Source organism: Loxodonta africana, chromosome 11 (assembly GCF_030014295.1).
Source record: "Loxodonta africana isolate mLoxAfr1 chromosome 11, mLoxAfr1.hap2, whole genome shotgun sequence".
Taxonomy (NCBI): domain Eukaryota; kingdom Metazoa; phylum Chordata; class Mammalia; order Proboscidea; family Elephantidae; genus Loxodonta; species Loxodonta africana.
In genome coordinates this window covers 50487389-50510708 of record NC_087352.1, presented here as the reverse complement: position 1 = coordinate 50510708, position 23320 = coordinate 50487389, and the positions used below count along the sequence as shown (strand labels likewise).

General features: G+C 34.8%; 1 protein-coding gene across 7 annotated transcripts in view; it reads left to right on the top strand.

The window, feature by feature from the left end:
- The window catches only part of WDR7 (WD repeat domain 7), a 429516-nt gene that overhangs the window by 142608 nt on the left and 263588 nt on the right, over window positions 1–23320 (top strand). For 6 of the 7 annotated variants that reach the window (XM_064294472.1, XM_064294474.1, XM_064294473.1 and 3 more), the window contains 2 exons: window positions 5250–5368; window positions 7423–7546. In XM_064294472.1, the coding sequence (XP_064150542.1) occupies window positions 5250–5368; window positions 7423–7546 (243 nt within the window). Of the gene's footprint in view, window positions 1–2830; window positions 2930–5249; window positions 5369–7422; window positions 7547–23320 lie in introns of all 7 variants that reach the window. The other variant, XM_064294478.1, reaches the window with a different exon arrangement.

Sequence of the window (23320 nt, the reverse complement as noted above, 5' to 3'; positions counted from 1 at the left end):
TTTTCATGTGAGGGTAAGCCATTGAAGAGGCTCTCAGCCGCAAAATTACTTAACGGACCTTCCCAGGTAAAATCATAGAACTTCTGTCAGTTTTATCACCATTTTGAAGCTGTGCTAAAACTGTTTTCACTTATATTTTACTAATCTTTAATAAAAGAAACAGATCGATGGTTGATAGGGCAGTTCTTCTGTTTTAAGAAATCAAATGCTTGATTATGTTTTGTGGTGTATATCTTCAATATTCAGTGCTACTCATAACTTTCCAGGTTTATTATTTGTCATTAAATCTTGAGCTTTTCTTTTTGAAAGTGGTGTTTTTTCCTCCTAATTTTCTGTTGCTGATTTTTCTATACTTGGACAATTGTAAAAGCTAGAGCAGAGTGAAATTTCAGTATTCTTGATGGAATATGAAGGTACTTCTAGATTCTGCAGTTATGCTTGTGTGAAGTGGCCTAAAGGAATTACTATTTGGTAGCAATGAGGAAGTTTTTAAATCATAGTAAATGTGATTTCTTGATTTCTACTATAATATTTTTCTTGATTTTCAGTGCTCGCAGAATTTACTAAAGGACAAGTATAAATGGCTTTTTCCTTATAAAAGAGCATTTAAACATGATTTGAAAAATATAACAGTATCTTTTTTTTTCCTTTAAAAATAAAGTTACAGGTGTTGAACATTATTCTGTTAGGATATATCATGCTTACGCTATCACTTTCACCAGTAGCATTTCTAGTTTTCTTTTAGACTTTTGGCTTATATACTACATCTGTGGTTTAATTCCGCTACTTATTCTACCTAGCTAGGGTAGGTATCATTTCACTACTAAATTTTACTCATTTATATTGAATTTCCTCACCCTCTTTTTCTAGTGTCCATTAAGAATTAAGGATAAAATCAGGCAGAATTAATATGGCCTTTCCAGGGACAAAATAATTTCTCTCTTTGTAAGTGAAATTATAGAAAAGTCCCAGCTGTTAGAAGCTACCAGAGGTACTTTCTCAACACTTTTGGTGGCATGAAATCTGAAACATGAAAACTTACTCCTCACCATCGAGGCTTACCAACTTTTTTATGGGCAGGTGAATACATTTTAGGCTTGTAATAACTGAATTTGTAATTAAAAGTGTTAAAACATGAAAAGTAAAATTAGTCAATGAAATGTGGGAGTACTTGGTATTTCTTTGCAAGGAGACTTTACAGTTGAATTTTTAGATCTTATGAAATATACAATTAAGAGCAGCCCTACTCCTTGCATAAGCATTATATGAAATAATGAATTATGAAATATAAGTTGTAATTTTATTGACATATAAAATTTTGAAACAATTGTAACTTTATAAAGAACAAAGTTGGTCTTTGTAATGAAACAAATTAAAATTCCACAGATGAAACTTTCGTGTGTGCAAGATGTGCTTCTTAGGGTCTCTGGAACTGGATTTTCTTTTTGGTTACTGTTCAGGGACTTCTTTTAGTTCCACTGTGTGCCTCACACGTGCCTGATTGACATTATGATGCATTCGTGTGGAAATTATGAAAAAGTTGTTTTCATGCAGCTGTCCTATAGTTACAAAAGAACTTCACTGCATGAAAACCAAACATATCATTCAGCAGACAATGCTTAATCTGTTCAGGAGCCCAAACCTATTGCTGTTCAATGACAGAAGACAGGAGAGGGATTAATTTGAAGATGCTTGTGCATGACATATGGTAATTTCTCCATAGGAAGGAAGTGTCAAATGGTGACCTCTAAATCTTAACATTGACCTCCAGTTGTAGAATGTGTGTGCCATACGGCCCTTTTGCCTTTTCATATGATAATTTAAGCTGAAACATTTTCTTGGTAACATAACTTTTTGTTTTGGTTTGGTACATTTATTCTGTAAGAATTATAAAACTCCCAATAATTATTTTTAGAATATAAAGCATTTGCATCATAAAAATACTTTTCGAATTTCAAAGAACGAAGCTGTGTTAGAATTCTAACAAGAGCTAAGCATACTATATATATTCTTTACAAGTTGGTGTATTTTAATTTTTACAAAATGAATGTAAAAAATTGAAATCATCTCAGCAGATATTTAAAATTAATTTACATATAATTTTAGAAAATAGATAATTAGAAAAAATGTAATTGACAATATGAAGACCAACACAAACTTTTTCATTATGTGATACATTTTTTAATTGAATTACATTTTTGCTAATTCTTAATATGTTTGTTGTCATTTTTTTATAGCTTTCGTTGTCTTAGAGTTATATGTTGCATTAGTCAACACATCATTCAGTGATAACATTAAATAGACTTTGGCTTTAAGAGAAATTTGAGCTATATTTTAATTACTATTCAATAAATAACAGGCAGTCCCTGAGTTATGAACGAGATCCGTTCCTAACTGTGTCATTGAATCTTTAAGTCTAATTTGTAGATAAGTCAGAACAGGTACATACGGTTCTTATTTACCCTTACTTTAGTGCAAGAAAAGGATCGAACCCTTTTCAATGACTTAAAAGCGTCACATACAGGAGGTGAAGGTGATTGTGATGAAGGATGTGTTGCGAGCAGGGGTTGGTTCATTCGTTTCACTGTGAGGGCATATTTGCATAGCATTAAGGGCAAGCATGAGTTGTTGGACGTTTGTAACCCAGGGATTGCCTGTGTATCATTTCCATTAATGATCATGCCCTTCTGATTAAAAACATCATTTTTCAGTTCTACATTCACTATACTTTGCCAATTTGTTTTTCATTCTTCACTAATACTGAGCTTTTTTTCAGAAACTGCTGTACCTCAATTCTCTCCTCTTTATTTCTTCTATTTTCCTCTACAAGTTGCTGCACCTGTCGTTTCCTCTCGGTCTGATGCTGATCACTCTGGCTCTGACCCTGCTTCTACTCCTGCTTTACATACCTGTTTCTTAGTAAATGAAGGTATTCTCTCTCAACTTTCTAACAACTTTTCTTTCAACCTGTGCTTTATTCCAATATGACATGTTCTTTTTATCTAATTTATACATTCATCTGCTTTGTTATGTATGAGATCCTAAAGTTCCCCTTTTATAACTTTATTTGCTAATGTCAATGAAAAGGACCAGTTATAAAATGTAACGTTACTCCTGGCTCATATAAACCATGTTTCCTCTTATCCAAAATGCTGTTTAAGATCTAGTACCAGGACGCTAATTATTTGTATGAAGTAGTTACTACAAGGCGGATGGGTTTTCATGATGATGTTTACCATGTGATCTCTGGTGCTGGAGCCGGTGAATTTATTTTACATGTTCACTGCTCTGTGACACACACAGTCTGCTCTGCTTATACACTGTGTGTCCTAGTTTGTGGGGGAGATTGAGAGGCTTCTTGATTTACATTCTTGTTTTAAAGGTCCTCAGATCGAGGATTGGCACTAGTGATTATATGCTGGTAGGAATTAACCTGTTTATCCTCCATACTACTTCTGTTTCTGGTTGAGGAAAAAATTTGTCATTTCCATTTTTGATATGTAGTTAGGCTGCCATGTTTTCCCTGTGGAATTACCAGAGTGGAAAGCAAAAATACTTTTTTGGAGGCCTGAGAATGCGTATGAGGTCTAAAAACCTTTATTCCCCAAGAGCCATCTTAGATTATTTATACTGCCTGGAAACTGAATGGAATTTGTGAGCTCTGAGTTATATCCAATCTCTGTCTTCTTTGGGTTCTCAGTCTTCACCAGTTTGTATAAAAAGGAGGAAATTTATAAAATCTCAAATAATCCAGAATGACTTTGACTTTTCACTGAAAAGTAGTATTATAAGTCCACCCAAATGGAGGGGATGTTACAGTGTCTGTTGAGTACAGAGCTGAGCTTCCAGGTGCTGCTCCTTTGGAAAGAACCCGGAGGAGCTTAAAAGCGTAACTTAGGTTTTTGTTTGGTTTCCCTGTCAAAGACCTGAACTAAGGTTTGTATAATGAAACTGAATTTTAGCAAAATAATTAGGGTCGTTTTTGTTAAGCTGTTGTGAAAGAGTCATTTGTTAAAACAAGCTCTGAGACTTTGAGCCTTGATGAGAATCATCACTGTATTAAAACTCTGCTCGTAAATATACTTCATGCTTTTAGGAGATGTTAAAATACTTTTTAAAAATTACTAAATTAATAAATAGTAATTGAACATATGTATAAAGACCTCTATTGAAAATAAATGCCAATTAAAAAATGTGTGCTTATCACCTTAATTAAAGTAATTAATTATTTATTCTCAATTGAAAATGCCCTCACTCAAAGAACGCTTCTTTAGATAGGTGGTTTGTCTGTCTCTCTTCTTCTCTTTTCAAAAATCTCAATGCTCATTTTGAGTTCTGTAGTAATTATTGTGGATTAATAGTGGCCTCATGTAATTCAAGAAGAACGAGTCATTTTTTGTGTATATATTTTTCAAATACCTTTAAAATGGGGTGCAAATGATTACTCGAGTATAGTACTTATAAATATGAAAGTGATTTACTGTGCTTTGCTTGTTTGCTTTTCTTCATATAATCAAGTTCCATACTGTAATTAAAATTTTGGGAGAAGCAATATTTATTCCCATAGATTAGAGTTAATCAAGTTTAAGATTTTGTAAATTTGGGTTGTCAAGTTTTTGTTAGGATAATGTCCGAATTCTTTTCCTCTCATAATCGGTGTTATATGGCTTGTTTCAACTATGATTGCGATCAAATATCTGATTCATTTTGTAAGAAAAGGGATCAATAAATACCTTGAACAGAGTAGGGATAACATCTCTTTTGGCTGACAGAATGGTAACACATAGAGGGCCACGTCTTAAGTGACATGACATGAACCTGTCTTTGGATATCTTTGTGAATCCCCTTTTAATGGAGAATGGCTTAAGGTCTATAGCTCTAAAAAAATTATTTCTACACTTTCCTTTTCTTTATATATATATATGTGTATATATATACTTTTTTTTTTTTAAAGAAGGGCTGTTTAGAAATGTGTTTTCCTTGTAGCTTTCTGATGTATATTATGTGGAAATTAATTTTTATTTGCTTTAAGACTTTGAGAGTTCTTATAGGTATCAGCTACATGATTTGGGGGTGAATACATTTAATATAATTCTTTGCACAAAATGTCTAATAAATTGAGATCATTTGTAACCTAATTTAGTGGATCAGTCTTTTTTCCCTTGGTATACTTACATAAAGAAATTCCTTTGAATTAGTAAATGCCAAAAAACGTTTAAAGTATCTGAAATATATTACATTTTTAATAGGGTGGAGTCAGCTGGCTGCCATGCATTGTGTTATGCTGCCAGACCTGCTGGGATTGGACAAATTTAGGCCTCCACTTCTAGAGATGCTGGCCCGGAGATGGCAAGATCGATGCTTGGAGGTAATGGCGAGATGATATGGATAGAGAATAAAAAATATTAAAATGTGAATTGTTAAAATGAAGTTTAAGTTCAAATGTAAATTTTAAACAAAAATGTTTAATTTTATCTAATTTGTGTTATCATCTGTTTACTGTGGGAAAGAAAATATGGATTAGTGATTTCCATGGTTTTCTTTTTTAAGTTATACGCTAGACAGTAATGTTTCAGCTTGCTTATTCATTTATTCTTTTTTTTGATCCGGGGCTATTTGATAAATATAATTTCATACCTTTTAATGGAATTGTTTTTTAAGTATTTGTTTCTGTACATATTGTACACACATTTTGCACACACATGTAGTCACACATACACACACCCACCTCCCTGAAATCACACATACAGGTGTAATCACATCGGCCAAATTCTAAGTGACTATGGCAAAGCACTATATTATAGTAGAAGTAGAGGTCTTTGAATTTAGAAAAGACGTGGGTTTAAATATCAGTTCCACCAATTATTGACTTTGTGGCCCTGGGCAATGTCTTTATCTTATTTGAGGCTCATTTGTAAAGTAGAGATAATAATATATTCCTCATGAGATTGCTTTCAGCATCAAGTAAGTTAATACAGGTAAAACAGTAAGTCAGAGCCTGACACATGGTAGGAGGAGCTCAGTCAGTGGTGGCTATTATTTTGTATTAAAGTCCTCATGCTGTATTAGGTATTGCTGGGAATGTAATATCACCAGGGATTTGGAAATATCTTTTAGAGATTTTTCTTATCATAGCGCTTGACCTATATAGCTGTATCAGATTTTTAAATTTACCAAGCATAAGTAACTTATAATTTACCAAATATAAATGTTACTTATATTTGATATAAGTGCAACTTATATTTGGTAAATTATAAAAATGATATTTATATTTGTCCCTTTCCTAGTCTCTCTTACCTCAATTACAAGAGGGATTATAACATACTAAAATTTTCATGGTTTTGTATTGGATAATATTCGGTTCACCCCAAAAGTCATTTGTACTTAAATAACTTTTTACTCAAACTCTTATTCAGTTTCTGCTGAGTTGTCGTTTCCATTATAAATAGTTAATAAATTGATCGGTACATCATTTGGTAATTGACTGGCTTCTTTGACCTCATGCCTGTGGCACTTTTGCCAAAAAAATAAAATAAAATAAACCTGGAAAATATAAGTCGTATGCCACATTGAAAGAAAAATTGAGATAATATAATTTGCAAAAATTGTTTTCTCCTATAGGACAAAAAAGATTTTGCTGTTACATGTGAATATATTTGTTCATTTGTTGAAAACAAATTGTCTAAGCATATCTTAGATTCGCATGAATTTGTAAAAGTGTGAGTTTATATACATATGTTTGTGTAAAAAGTACCTATTTAGCTTATATGATTTTTAAAATTCACTAGATAAGACTAAAAAATATACTAGATAAAAAAATCACTAGATATGGCTTAAAAGAGAAAACGAATTTAATAGTTCCAATGATGGCTTAACAATACTATTTATATGGAAATTTAAAATGAAATATGCTTCATTAAAGTACAAGAATGTTTTAAAAGTTTTAGAAAATCAAGTTTTAAACCAAAATCTGATTAACTGTTCAAACAGTCCTGTCCACTAGTGTTAAAATGTTTTTCTATGAGATTCTTAATTAAAATGTCTCTGATGATTTGCTGTTATCCATTTTGTTCCACTTCTAGTATTTAATTCACTATTTGGTTAGTAGTTTTTTCTTATGCAATAAAATGTGATTTTTATATGTACTAGTCTTTAATTCATTATGAACTTTCTAGTTTATCATAGGAACCCTGGTAGCACAGTGGTTAAGGCTTGGCTGCTAACCAAAACCTGACAGGTTGAATCTACCAGCTGTTCCTTGGAAAACTATGGAGCAGTTCTACTCTGTTTTATAGAGTCACTATGAGTCGGAATCAACTTGACGGCAGCTAACAACAAACAACAGCAGTTTATAATAAGTATTCACTACCTCACAGATGGATATGTCTTCTTTTCTTACATTTGGACCCGTGGCTGTCTTAGGTCAGAGAAGCTGCACAGGCCCTGCTTCTAGCAGAACTGAGAAGAATCGAGCAGGCGGGACGGAAGGAAACCATTGATGCCTGGGCTCCTTATTTACCTCAGTACATGGATCATGTCATATCACGTAAGAGTTTGCATGCTTTTCCACAAATCATTGCATGCATGTTTAGGAAAAGTACCAGAAGTCATAAATAAGCTTGCTGCTACCTGTCAACAAAAGTGAGTACAGGTAGTCCCTGGCTTATGACAGGGTTCTGTTCCAATGACTCCATCCTAAGTCGGTTCTAACATAAGTTGAAAACCTCATTTTTTTTTAATTTCTTCTTATCAATATCTTTATAAATTCAATCTTTATTTGTCTTTGGGGATTGGAAACATTGCATATAAACTTACAGATATGATGACATCAGCAAATTACATACTGAGAGATTGTATGTAGTACATATTACTAACGACAAGATTTACCAAAAAAAAAAAATACCCCATGGTTGTAAGTACAGTTTGTTGTAACTCGAATATGTCATAAGTCGGGAACTACCTGTACTTTACCTTATCGTGAAAACAAGGGATCCCCAAATTCTGGTTTTTCTTTTTCTGGATCCTGACAGCTTGGAGTTTGGTAAGGAAGCAAAAGTTATCTGCTATCAAAATATTCACTAACAGACTTATAAAATTAATCCCCAAATACCCTACCCTGTTTAACACTAACGTCTGTCTCTGCGTATTGCTTTACTGAGCTTATGGGTGCCAACTTCTTAGATATTGATCTGATGATATGCAGGTGCAAATATAAGGCAGATCCCTTGCAAGTGGAAGTTGTGAACTGTGAGTCCTTGAAAAATAAGAGCTGGTAGAGCGAGACCAGTGTACTATTGAAAAAGAGAAAATTAGCATGGATTTTGACTGACAGTTCTTTCACAAGAATATATTTTGAATGGATTGGGAAAGGCCTTGGGGAAAATTGTTGATGTTTTTGAGTGTTTTTTTTTTTTTTTTTTTTTTCGCAAAAATGCTGTACTTTGCAATCATGCTGCAAGTCAAATGTTCACTGAAGAGAAGTTATACTGTGACATCTTTTTTTTTTTCAGAAAAAGCATACTTCACCCACAATTCATTTGATTCATTCTTTGTGCTTCCAAGAAAAAGAGTTCATAATTATAATTTAGCATAAATGTTACTGATTATAAGATAAAATAAATTAGTTTCACTTTTTAAACATAAAATCTCAATCAAACTTGTAAAAAACTTTTTACTATGAAAATTTGTCCCTGGTTTTAGGTGGATTTATTTTAAATGACCTCTTGCCAATACCAATTATTCTCAGTAACGACATACTTATTATATATGTCAAGACAGACAGTACATGATATACATGAAGGAAAATGAAAAAAAAAAAATCAAGAAGGGTTAGGAGAAGACTGTTGTGACTAGCCTATCTCTGCCAGATCTTTGTCAATGGTGACTGTACCAGGTGCTGTCGAGTCAGTTTCAACTCACTGAGACTCCATGGTGTCAGAGTAGAACTGTGCCCCATAGGGTTTTCAGGGTTTGATTTTTGGAAATAGATTGCCAGGCCATTCTTTAAGGTGCCCCTGGATAACTGTTTAATTTTTAGCCATGTGGCTTTGGGTACTTAATCTTTCTGAGGCTCAGATTTGTCACAGATAAAGATAATAGTATTTTCTACTGTTACTATGAGTGTGGAATGAGCCCGTCTTCGTTAAGCACGTAGAACAAGAACAGTATGTAGCCCATTGTAAGCATTACATGTTTGTTAAATAAATAAATACATTCATTATCTATAAAAATACAAACGTATTTTACATGTAGTCGAAACATCACACATTAACAACTGCAATTAAAATTCTTTGATCTCTTTGGGTAGCAGTATGTACTGAGTGAGTATTGGTTTTCATTTGCTTACTGAGACTGTTATCATTTAAAAGATCAGAGCTTGTAGACATAATGGACTGTATATAAGGTGTCAGGCTTAAAGTTCTTATTCAAATATGTGTAGGTTTTAAAAATAAATTTCTATAAAAAAATAACAAAAAAAAGATTGGAATGAAAAGAGTTCTGCTTTTGAGTATTTAATAATACTCAAAAGCAGAATTGTGCTGTTTTTTTTTTTTCAGTTACTTGTGACCACTAACATCATAATATTCCAACAAATAGAATTAGCTACCAGCTAATCATAAACCTTATTCAAGGAAGATCCTCAAATTTAAGGACAAACTGTGAGCATAGCACTATACTGCATATCTTGGGTATTAAAAGAAAAAATAAAAAATGACATACAATTACAAACCAGTTATACTCTGGTTGGAGACATGTAACATTGCTAATGAACTAGCAGGAGAACAAATACAAGGAATCAGTCTAAACGGCATATCAAATGGTGAAGTGATATAAAATAAAAGTCTGACCTCCATTGGTTGAAGATGAAACTAGGCAATAGCAAACCAGTAGACATTCTTTTAAAAGGTGTGTGCAATTTTGGAAATATTGAGAAACAGTTTCCAGACATCTTTATTTAGTATAGTATAGAGTGAGAACTCTGGTGGCACAGTGGTTAAGAGCTTGGCTGCTAACAACAAGGTCAGCAGTTTGAATCCACCAGCTGCTCCTTGGAAACCCTATGGGACAGTTCTGTTCTGCCCTATAGGGTCGCTGTGAGCTGGAATCGACTTTGACAGCAACAGGTTGGTTGGAGTATAGAGTGGGGGATGGATTAAAGCACAATAAGTAGCTAGGAGGCTGTAACAGAAGGGGAAAAGGGGCCCAGACCTAAATGTAGATAGTGAAGAATTAAAGATAATTTCCAAGCTTTGCTTATATCGATTGTATATGAAGGACTAAGGGAAATACCGAAGAATTGTTCAGTGTTGTATTCTTGACAGTTTGGAAAGAGAGGTGCCATTAGCAATTGGTATGGATACCATTTTATTTTCTCCTGGAAAGAAGAGAAATGAGCTAGCTTTAAGATAAAGTCATAACATAGCCACAGATTACTCCCTGAAGCAATGATAAAAATGCATATGTTACTAGACTTGGTGAGAGTATTGAGGTCTGTTAGCAGGTCCAGAGAGGATACAATATACCCTACGTAAAAAAACATTGTCATTGAGTCGATTCCGACTCATATTGACCCTATAGGACAGAGTAGAACTGCCCCATAGGGTTTCCAAGGCTGTAAATCTTTATGGAAGCAAATTGCGAAATCTTTCACCCATAGAGTGGCTGGTGGGTTCAAACTGCTGACCTTTCAGTTAGCAGCCAAGTACTTTAACCACTGTACCACCAGGGCTCCTATAATATAAATAAAACAGTGATAATACCTGCCATTAGTCGATCACTTTCCCTATGTCGCATTTTAGGCTGAGTACTTATTTAATCGTAACAATAACCCTGGAAAGTAGGCACTATTATCACCTCCCCCGCCCCCCCCCCCCCGTTTTTTTCTTTGCAGATGAGATAACTGAGGCCAAGAAAGATTAAAAAACTTTGACGCTTTCTTGGTTACTAAGTGACTGTTAGACTTCAAAACCCATCCTCTTAACCACTATTTATTCTGCTCCGCAGTCTTTGATCTTATGGGGTTGGGGTGGGCGTGGAGGAATGAGCAGATATTTGGCTTATCAACACTGCTTTCAGACAGTGCCCTTTCCAGCCATATCAAACTTAACAACAACAACAAAATGGTCAGAAAATTAACAGTTAGAGTATTAGTCTTTGATGGGTCTCATTGTTTAAATAAGCATAAACTAGGTTGTTCTTAGGTCAAATTTAAGCCTTTCTGTTTATGTAATTAAAGCCCTTAATATTTAGTTAGAGTATCATAGAGTACTTTATAAATTAGCCGAAGGTTGGCTCATTTAAGATTTTAATCTTGTTAATCTCTGTAGTTGTATATTTCATAGGAAAAGAATAAATAAGCAAACATGAATTCTGTATGTAACTGAAATATCACATACTAACAACTCCTGATATAATCCATTAATGTATTCTGAAATCTTTACGCTGACTGAGTGTAAAATTAGTTTTAGTTTGCTTTACTCGGAGCTTTCTATTTTAATAAAAGGATGTCAAGCTAAAGGAGTGGGGATTCTGAACATATGAAAAGAGAAGAAAACAGACAACAAATGAGGAATGACCACATAGGGCTGTTGAACAGATTTGCTGTCCAAAAGGATCAAAAGGTTATGGAGCCAGCTGGTGGACAGTCCACACCTGCCACCCACGTGCTTCTGGTGAAACTGCCTCTATCGTTGCCTTTAAAGTTTGAGGAGTTATTGTAGCAAGTTGCAGCATATAGTATCATTTTAAAAGCTACTCGAGCGTAGGAATTTTCTTTTATCACCAAAGTAGGTAACATATTAAAATATTAAACACTGTACCTGGAAGTACAGCATTCCTCAGATATTTTCTTATAATTAATCATCCTGAGCTTTTCAATACATAGTAATTGCCTATGCAATTATGGCAGTTCCTAACTTATGACTGAGCTTTGTGCTAAGAGTACTTTTGTTAAATATTTGTCTGAAATTCAGAAAAATACTACGCTTACCAGAAGCAGTGTCACACTGGGCTGATGGACTGTGCCAGCCCTTCATCTTAGAGATCTGGAGTCTGAGGCTTAAAGCGGGTAGTGACTCTCCCTGGGTCCAAAGTCAGTAAGTGATTGAGCTGGGACTAAGATGAGAACTCAAGTCAGCTGGCTTCTGACCCGTTGCTTTCCTTAGGCTTTCAGATAAGCCTACAAATGGCTTTTATTACGTAATGTGCCTAAATAAGATACCAGAAGATTCCAGTCAATGTGAAAAACTGTGGCCAGTTTTGCATTCCAGGAGCACTTTTCCCCTCGCCCTTACTCATTCCTGATCATATGATTTACACTTTTCTAGGTTTTCCCACTGCCAACAGTCAGTTGGGACAGGCTGGTGTGGGTTGAGGGGAAATGGTTAAGTAGAGTGTGGGTTATAAGAGAAAGAGGATTAGGAAAAACCTATTGATAACTTGGGATAGGCCACTGAAGAGTAGTTATAAGACAATTTACTTTTCCTTTTTTTTTTTTTTTTTTAATCTATAGCAGCCCTTTGCCAAAGATTCTTGCTTACAGCCGTACTGGGTGATGATAATGAGGGACTGAGGTCCACAAGTTACACTTTCTCTTCCCTGTGACCCAAATGACATTACCTGCTGCTGCCATGTTGCCTGCCCATTTCCCAGGACCGTTGAGAGGGTGAAACGAGGAACTTTTTGTAAAGCATCCAACACAGTGCATAACACATGCAGTCAGTGTGGGCAGGCTGGCCCCTTTCCTTTCCTACTCTGTCTTCTATAGTTCTGTTCTCCTTATTGCCACTGCTTCGGAGTTCACTTTAATTTCTATTGTCCAGGGTTTGTGACAATAGACAGGAGATCACTGGGAAAGAAAAAGAAGCAATAGTCTGCCTTCACTGAAATGTCAGTTCACACATTTTCATAATGACCAAGTCCTAATTGAGTGATAGGAGAATCTTGCTTCAGGGGATGGAGCTCTGTCCTTGAACCAGTTTTAAAACAAACAAAAAACCAAACCTGTTGCCTTCAAGTCAGTTGATTCTGACTCAGTGACCCAATAGGACAGAGTAGAACTGCCCCATAGGGCAGTAATCTTTATGGAAGCAGACTGCCGTATCCTTCTCCTGTGGAGCGGCTGATAGGTTTGAACCGCCGACCTTTCGGTTAACAGTCAAACGCTTAATCACTGCTCCCCCAGGGATCCCTCTTGGACCAGCTGGAAAGCATTATTTTATCCCTTCCAAATGTGGTCAGTGTGCAGTTTTAATGCCTAATTTCTGACAGAAAATTAGTGGATAAATGCATTGTGATTCCATCTCTGAGGGTAACAGGATGTGAATTATCAACACTGCGTACATTCTTGTAATACTGATATATAAATATTGTAAATGTTTTCTGAGTTACCATTCTTTAGCCTGTATTCGTTATCACTTTTATGTTCCCAAGCACTTAAAAAAAATTCTATTGATTATTCTTACCAAAGAAGGATTAAAATCTTTTTTGTGACATTGTTGTCTTACAATTGAGATGAAGATAAAATGTTGTAAGTTGTCACGGGTTTATTTTGAAGGGAAGATATTTTGCAGAACCTGATTTCATATGTTTCCTATTTGTGACATTCTACATGTAGCATTTTGATAATTGACTTTTTTATGAGGTCAAGCACCTGCTAGTTTATGAAATATGCCCACACTTGCCCTTCATTCCAGGCGGTGACTACTCTGAGGTAAATGCTGATGGTTCCTGATTTCCTTTGGCCTGTGATGCAGAGTGACCTTCTAGGCCATGAGGTCACAAGCGTAATTATTTCTTGTACATTGTACTCTGCTTGCTCACAGTGGCTCATCTCCTCCTTTAGTTTCAGAAACATTAAACACATAAAAGTCACTGCAATTATATAAATCAAAACCTTTTCTAAAGAAGACGTGGTTGTAATTTTATGCAGTTATGGCTGATGCAGTATTAATTTGCAAATTTATCACATCAGATATTGATAGAAGGATGTGTAACACATCGTGTTTAATACATATTGATGTCATCAGAAAACACAATCCTTTGTTCTTATCGAGTCCCTGCCTTTTATCTTCCTTTTGTGTTAAGGTTACCAGGGTTAGGCTCGTCTTTTCTTCCCCCTTGGAAACAGAATAGGATTTCTTTGTTCAATGAACTACACTCCTAGTAAGTGTTTTGGGTTTGACTTTCAACATGCCACACTGTAGTACCTATTTTTAACCTGGAATTGAAGTCACTTTTCTGATGATTATAAAGTAATGGCCATTCTGAGCACAAATGTGGATGGACCAACAATATATAAGAAGGTAAGATGGAACTGTATATTACAGGGGTAGGAGAAAAGTATACTGTAGCTGGTAAAAATAATTTAAATATGAGTACATTCTTTGGTAGGCAGATATTTTCAGGGCTTGTTGGTGGGGAGAGTGTGGGGAAAGGATAGGGAGGGCTTCTGATAAATGTGAATTTAAGTGAGTCTTCCTCTGCCAAAGGCCTTGAAGTATATAGCATTACTTCCTTCTTTCTATTTTCATGTATTCCTCTGTAATTTGAAACTCGGAGTGCATCTTCTTAAGAATGACTTTCTGGACAACTAAGGGTTTTAAATTAACTAGGGGCTGAAATTAAGAAAAAAATCATTTAAAATACACATATTTTAAGAAGGAATTCCATGTAGCTCTGGCTTTTTAAACCTCCTCTCAGTAACCAGAGTTGTTGTTTGGCTCATTTTTTAAAATTACAACTACTTGCTTATTGAGTATGTGGACCTATTTATCTGAAAATAAAAAATACCCAATGGATATGCCTTTTGCATTTCATATTCTATTTTTCATAATATTCTTTCCTCCTCTTTTTATCACCTAGTCATTGTTACCAATTTTTATTGTTGTTGGGCTGTTTTGTCTCACCACTAGTAGCTTCTGCCCTGATTTCTCATTTGCTGTTTCCAGTGTCCTGGGAATGTGGAAGATAGGTAACTAAGCTTATTCAAGTTAAATATAAAATAAGAATAAATTGTCTAAGAATAAGAACTCTGATGAAAAAACACCTGAGCTTTAGTGTACGGAGTTTATGGTGTCCCTGTTGACTGCTCATATTCTGCTTACTTGAGGACTTTTTTTTTTTGGTCTTTTGTTGCATTCTGGGTGTCTCTTTCTTTTGAGGCTAGAATATTCTAGTTAAAATTGGAGACAGAAAAGAAAAATCATTTGGTTGCTCATGAAGAACTGATAATTCTATAATGCCCCTTTTGTAATGCCTGTCTTGTAAACCAGCTGAGGTTAAAGGATGAGATTTCCTCAGAAACATCCGTAATAGTTGTTTTACAGTGTTCACAAAACCATTTGGAAATGATTGTACACTACGATCAGAAAAGGGAAGTATTGAATTATGACGGAAAGATACAGGCAAAGACAACTTCATGTTCTGTGGGAATTTTTATGAGGTAGAAGGGGTTTGTCTTCAGACAAACTGTATTATGCAAAGCACACAGTATCTGTATTGCATCTGTTTGCCGTGTTTCACTGAGACCTAAGGGATTTGCTCCTCTTTTTTCTCCCAGAGTGTCAGAGCTATGGAGCTTAATTTTAAGCACTCTAGACTGATCGTGTATTTAACAGCATTAAACTGTTCTACTTATCTATATTTGGCCACTAACCTAATGGAATAACAATGAAATTTCTTCTTAATTGGCCATGGCCATCTAAAGGGAAATCCTTTAATTTCATGTGATTTGAGTCCTTTGAGGTAATATTTAATATTCTTGTTATTTTTCTTACATCCTTTCTACAAGTCTTAGAGCAGTAAAGTGGCAAATTAAAATTGAAAGCATTACTGAGTGAGTTGGTTATTTAAAGTTTATTTCTAAGTGTCAAACAGAAAACTCTCTGTTATCAAGTGATGCTGTAGGTGAGGAACTCCGTAGGATTGAGTTACTTCATGCTGCCAGGCAACTTCTCTGTGGAAGAGGTCATATAGCTACATAGCCAACAGTCTGGTTTCAGGTTATCAATAGGAGTCCTGTGACGTTTTCCCACTTTATGCAACAAAGCATGTAGTGGGCATAAGGAAATTCAACAACATGCTCCTTGTGTAACAGTTAGGAGATAGGGAATTCTGTCAAGTGTGGCCACTCTTTGCCTTCCTCTTTCCCTGTTATCCCACTTTAGGGAATTTTGGTATTCAGCTTACCTCTGTGGAAAAACTCCTAGGACTGAGAGTATTCGAAATAATTTCAGTCATTTTTTCATGCCCTTTTCTTTGGCTCTTTCATAAGTCTCTTACTCTCCCCTCCCTTCAACGCAGATGTTTGTCACCTCTCCCAGAGTTGCAGTTGATGGCAAGGCCTGTAGGAGGCATGGCTGACTTTCTCTGAGGTGTTTTAGTGCTTTAAGAAGTTGAAGGCACTCAAGTCTATAAAGGCTATTTTATAAAAGAGAAACTCACTCAACCTGTAACATCCTCTTTTTTAAAAAATGGTGTTCAAATGGAAATGCTTGATACACCTTTAGCTGAGGTCCTAGTGGCCTTTGCTATTACAAATGACCTGATATTAGTTGCCATGAAGAATATGGTATTGATTTGTGCCATTAGTCTCTTGCTGATTTGCTGAAGAACAAAAATGTATAATGCTAATGGAAATAGAGTACTTTACAAAACACTGCACATGAATATGGGAACATGTCTTTGTAATAAAACAAGTAAGTAAGCTTTTAAATATAAATGTTCTTTATTCTACTACAGATAATTCCAGTACAGATATTTAGTGTCACATTCAGCTTGTTTTTACAGAGCACAAAGTTGAGTTGATAATCCTGTGACATTTTAAATCTCAGACCCTGAATATGCATTAATCCAATTTTGATTGCGTTACGAGAAATTTGTATTTTTATACCATATTTTTATTTTATTATCTTTTTATGTCGATTGGTTATTATATGTATTTGCATTGTTTTAATATTTTACTTTAAAAGTTGTTGTGGCCCACATGTGACAGGCTGGATCTGATGGTTGGACAGAAACAGTAACTGTAAGAAGGTTATATGAACCTATATTACCTATAATATTTTGATTGTAATAGCTAGTGGTAAATTTTATTCTTTAAATTTAGTCCTATAAATTCTAGGATTAAAATGATCTAATTATACTAAAATACCTTTGGTTAGTCTATTTTCCTCCTCCCTCTCTTTTTGGAGGTACAGTGTTTTATATTTTTCCTTAGTAATATTGTCCTAATGATTTATTATATCCACTATTTTTATTAGGTAGATTTTGATACAAATATCTATTTTAAAAGTGTTCTAATATTTATAAATGGTCTCATTGTGCATGACATTTGCAGACTTGGTTAATATTTTAGTACCTTTAGGTTTTTAGTATACAAACAAAAAGAAAAAAAAATATGTTTTATTGGTTCGAGCACTCGAATTGACCTCAGCAAGATTGAGATTGATCTGGTTTCTTTCAGCCTATTAAATGCCAATCCATTCAGCTGTAACAGTACTTAGTATTTTTATAATTTTTTCTCCACGTATTTTCTGTATTTGTTTTATAGAACTTAGCCATCACTTGAAAAGATTTTCCTTGCTTGATTTAGAGATGAAAACAGCCACTGCCACTTACTTTATTGCTTGTTGTTTTTTTAAAAATTGTTTCTACAGTCAATGTCAGTGCTAAACTCACAGTTCTTCCTTATGAAAGGGCTTCGTGTTTTACTAGGAAAAGATGATGATGCTTAGATTTGAAACATGAATTTGAACTAAAGAGCGTCCCCAGCTTTGGGGAATGAAAATGGAAGAGGAGGAGGGTCATGAATAATCCTGCTGATTTTAAGTCATCATTAAATTACATCACTCTAGTAATTAAACATTATTAAATAAGTTCTGGCATAGTTTGGGGATAAAAAGATGTAAATTAACTTATTTTTGAGATATCTTTATATCTCAGGCATGAAGTGAAGAAGGTTTTTTCTTCACTGGGTTTAATTTTTTGTTTGTTTCCTACCTAATGCAAGGATCAGTCTTCAAAGCAAGTAATATTAAGCTCAGAGAAGCTAAACTAGGAATGAATTTCTGAGTTCTGGGTGATGAGTGGAGGGATGGATACTTGCTGTCTTAATCTAAAGAGTCATGCTGCTTTAAATAAAATATTTTCTTAGGGTTTAGAGTAACCATGTAATCTCATATGTGACCTATTTTTGAGGTATAATTGGGATTCTGAGAACATCCAAGCTTTTCCCAATAGACATGAATAGGACACTTGGGCCCAAGCCTCCTCATTACATTTCATCACTGAGCACTCTTACAGAGAAGGGTCTCTAGTGCAGTAGTTCTTAGGAGAAACGGTAGGGCGCAGGAGGGGGAGAATTGCAAAAGGTGGTTCTACTAAACTTCACACCCACCTCAACCAGTTTATTAATGTCACAGTTTGCAAGTCAGAGAAAATTACTGTTTTTTCAAGGTATCTTTCTAATGATGTATGTGACTAATTTACTGAGCAAGGTTATTGGTTGGGAAGCCCAACAGAAAGAGGTCAGTTGCAAGATCTGGTTCCTTGTCCTGCTCCACCGTGAGTGAGTTGTAAACCCAGATAAATCACTTAGCTTCTGGACTTCCTTATCTCTATCTCAGTTTTTTTGTTTTGTGTGAAATGAGAATGAATAAATCTGTTTTTAAAAACATTTTAGGTAGTAGACTTGTATGTGAAATCTTATCCAGAGTTTCAATATTTATATTAAAAAAAAACAGAAAAGTGTTAAATTATTTTTTAGGCAGTTCAAATTTTTACTTTTTAGTTAAAAAATATTTCATTTCTTGTGCGGTGAAATCCTTATGCTCTTCTTTTGTCTTCAGAAGTCCTATCTAGCACAATCAAAAACTACTGAACTATCTGTTCCCTAAATACGCCTTCTTACTCTAACAAATGGTTCATATTCTCTATCTCTTTCTTTCTCACACACACAATACACACACACACATACACAATGATACAGTGATACATGACAGAGTAGGGAAAGAGCCAATACAAACTTTCCCTTCAACAGGACAATTGCTAAAATTTGTTATCATGCAGGACAAGTTCCATTTTCTTTATAACTCTTATGGTTCTGTATGGCAGCCCGGGAAATACATATTTTTTATTTCTCCAGAAAATGACTGTGTTCTGAATAGTAGGTTGCACCTTGCAGAGTGCTAGCATAGTATGTGCTTTAAGCATATTTTCTGAAAATTGTTATTTTCTTTAAGCACAGAAGCAATTTTGAATACACTATAGTAAAGGTTGATACATACTTCGTTATTTTGTTTTAAAATATGCTAATCTTGCGGATATGGATTGGCCAGCTGTTTGGTTTTAGAACTTAGTTGTTCTTATAAACTGTAATTGTATCATGTGAGCATAGATTCATATGTGTTCAGTCATCTTTTAATAGCCATGACCCATTTCGCAAACCTCTGCAATAATCACTTTTTGCCTATTTGACTTAATGAATCATCATTTGGTGAGGCTAAATCTTTTAATTTGGACATCCTTTTTTTCTTTTTGCCAATGCATTAAATTTTCTGTGACATTTCCTATGTGGAATCAGTAAATCTATTTGTGCACCTTCTTAAGAAGCATGTTACTTAAGTTTTAGTTATTATTTTCTTTGGCACTATTTAAAGACTCATTCAGCAAGAAGGTTTATGTTGAATTGAATTTTTGGTTGAGGAATTGTTATGTAGTTAATTCTGCACGTACTTCCTCTTTTTATCATTGGCTGCACATGACCTCTGGCCCTGTGGTATGCATGGGCAGAAGAAATATTCATTCTTGATGTTTACCAGTCAAACTGGGGAGGGGTAACAGAGATGAGTGAGGTTTTTTGCTTTTAACAAAAGCGTTTTTAAAAACTTCTAACAAAAGTAGTCTTACATCTTCCTTTTCTTTAATTATGTGCCACACCATCCTCAGTAGTGATTGGTGGAGAGATAAGGGGTTGGGGAGAAAAACACATCAAACAGACTGTTTCAAAGGGATTATATTAACATTTCTTACTAATCAGAAAATCTTTTATTACTCTTGGAGTCACTGAGTAGAGCTATCAGGAAGGTTTGTTAGATGATGTGTTTGAATACAAAGCTTAATCCTATAGACTGGTTTTGGATAAAAGATATGCTTTCTTATTTAATTTTTAAAAACTTTATTTTGGAATATTTTAAGCATACAAAAAGGAGAGAATAATGTAAATGGACCTCCGTTTACCTATTGCCTAGCTTCAACTATTACCAACTTATGATCAATCTTATTTCATCTCTACCCCTACCTCCTCCTTTATTATATTGAAGCAGTTCTTAGACACAATATCACCTTATCTCTAAATATTTAAATTTCTATCTTAAAAGACAAAGACTTTTTTATAATATTATCATGCCAACAAAATTAAAACTTAATATTATCAGATAACTCAGTTTTAATATTTCCACAATTGTCTCATAAGTTTTTTTTAGTTTGTTTATTCAATTTAGAATTCAAATAAAAAATGATGTATTGAAGTTGACTGATACAATGTCTCTTAAATCTATAGGATTTCCATCCATCCATCCATCTATCCATCCGTCCATCCGTCTGTCTGTCCGCCCGTCCCCCCATCCATCCGTCCACCCATCTGTCCACCCATCTGTCCACCTATCTCCATCCATCTTTCCATTTATCCATCATCTCTTTACCTGCCTCTACCCTCTTCCACCTCCCATTCTCTTTTTCCTTGTGGTTTATTTGTGGAAGAAATGAGGAAGTTTGTACTCTGGTGATCTCTGCCTTTCTTTTCATTAGAGTGGCAAATCCTATTGTTATAATTTTAATGTGCCTTATTCATTTATTAGCTGGAATACTTCTCTAAAAAGAATCTTTCCCTCAAAAACTATTTGATACCCTGAGCTACAGTTCAGGAAGGGCAGGACAAATACTTGAGATGATTTTTTTTTTTTTTACTATTATTATGGGTTGAAACACATTTATGTTTTGATCCATTGTAGTTTTCTCTATCAGTGCTCAGTTTGTTCCATCTTTGGTCAGTGGGAGCCTCTTTAGTTGGCTTTGAGTCTTTTTGATATGGCCCTGTGGTCTGTGATAGCTGACAAGGTAGTCAAGGCTCATTTTGTACATTTCCTGACTTAGACCTGAATCAGCTCATGTAGGAGTCTGGTTCCTTTTAGGGAGCAGTGGTATTTTCAGATCACAAACTGAGTGCTAGAGGTGCTCACTGCTACTTGACTCTTCACTGTTTGCTGGGTGTTTTTGGTGCACATACACATACACACTTTTATCTGGACCTTAAAGTATACAGGCAGTCCCCAAATTATGAACAAGTTCCGATCCTAAGTCAGTCTTTAACTCAAATTTGTAAGTCAGAACAGTTAGGTATAGTTTGTATCTAATGGTGGTTAGTCAAATATTTGTCTTACTATATAGTGTATAGTGTACCTTTCTATATGTGAAAAACATTAGAGAAATACTTCCAGATACATGAAAACATCTTTAACATAATAATAATAATGTTTTGGTGCACATCGCAAAGTAGGGCCTGTTTGTTATTATGAACCATTGTATGTGCCTTGAATTTCTAACATAATAGGCTTTACAGGGGTTGTTTCGTAACTACCGGTTGTACATAAGTTGGACATTCGTCACCTGGGGATTGCCTGTATGTAATACTTTGAATTTCTACTAATACTTCCCCTCAAATTTAGGGCTACAGAATTTTGACTTCATTTCATTAAGGTTACATCTGTATCTATTTCACTATTATAATCCTGTTTCTAAATGACATCTGTGTAATTACTCATTTACCTTTTCCTACAATACACCTATGACAGTTTAGAATAATATTGAAATTACCACAAACAATACGATTATCTAAACCATTGCATGGATGTTTTTTGTTTGTTTGTGTTTGTTTTTACTGCTCTTTTCCTCCTTAGGGACTAATCCACTGGAGATGTACGGTTAAATTACTGTGCTTAAAAGTCTCGGAATAGTTCTTCTCTGTGCAGTTACGCCACCAACTTGATACACATTAGGCTAATTTGTTTCATTTTGCTTTCAATTTTTATATTGCCTTTTTTAAAAACATATTTTTGTAGTTCTGTAAAACAAACGTGATTCTAAAGTCAAATAACAAAACAAAGTATATTAAGAGTGTTTAGCTTCCGTCCTTCCCCGTGGCCTTTATTTTCTCTCTCTCTACAGGTAATCACTTCTTTTTGTTTACACTTCTGCCCCTTTTTAAATATAAGCAAATGCATATATTTATCTATACATCCCTTTTCCTTAGATAAACAGCTGCATGCTACTCACACCTTCACCTAGCTTTTCTCATTTAACAACATATCCTGAAAATTGTGTCCTAGAGACATTTCCAATGCCACCCTCCTTGTTTTAATAGCTGTGTAATATTCTATTTTGGGGGGTGAACCACATTATATTCAACAAGTGTCCTATTAATGGACATGTGGGTTCTTTCCAGTCTTTGATATCATGGGTAGGGCTGCAGTGAATAGCATTATGCATAGCTCCCCTCATTCTTTGATAGTGCATCTTGAATACATTCCTAGAGATTAAATTTCTGGACCCAGGGATAAATGCACATTTAACTTTGTTAGAGTCTCCATAGGGGTTGTCCCATTTTGCATCTGGAAAAACAACGGCAATGTATGTGAGGGCATCTTTCCCTACGCCATTTTCAGTAAAGTGTATTGTCATGCTTTGGAATTTTGTCAGTCTGATAAGTGAGCAATGAAATCTTAGTGTTGTTTTATTTTGCATTTTTCTTATTAGGAGTGAGGTTAGCATCTTTTTGTATGACTAAGAGTGTTTTGCTTTTCTTTTCACGTAACATTTCACATCTCTGGCTTGCTTTTATGTGGAGTTGTTTGATTATTAACTCCTTATATATGACATAAGGTTCAGCTATTTCCCAGTTTGTCATTTGTCTCTTTTGCTTTGCTCATGGGGTTTTGTTTTTTCCTGATAATTCAATTAATTTATCAACTCTTTCTCTTAGCGCTTCAGGATTTTGTGTCAAAATTAGGGATGTTTTTCTCACTACAAGAATTACTCCACATTTTCTTCTAATACCTCTATCATTTCCATTTTTTCCCTTTAAGTAGCTGTTTAGTTAGGCTTTGGTCCTGCTTGATGACATTTTCCATATGGCTGTCTGGTTACCCATGAAGGCAGCAGTGGTGCAGTGGTAGAATTCCTGCCTCGTACGTGGGAGGAATTTTTTTTTTTTTTTTTTATGTGGGAGACCCAGTTCCATCTCCAGCCAACGCACTTCATGCAC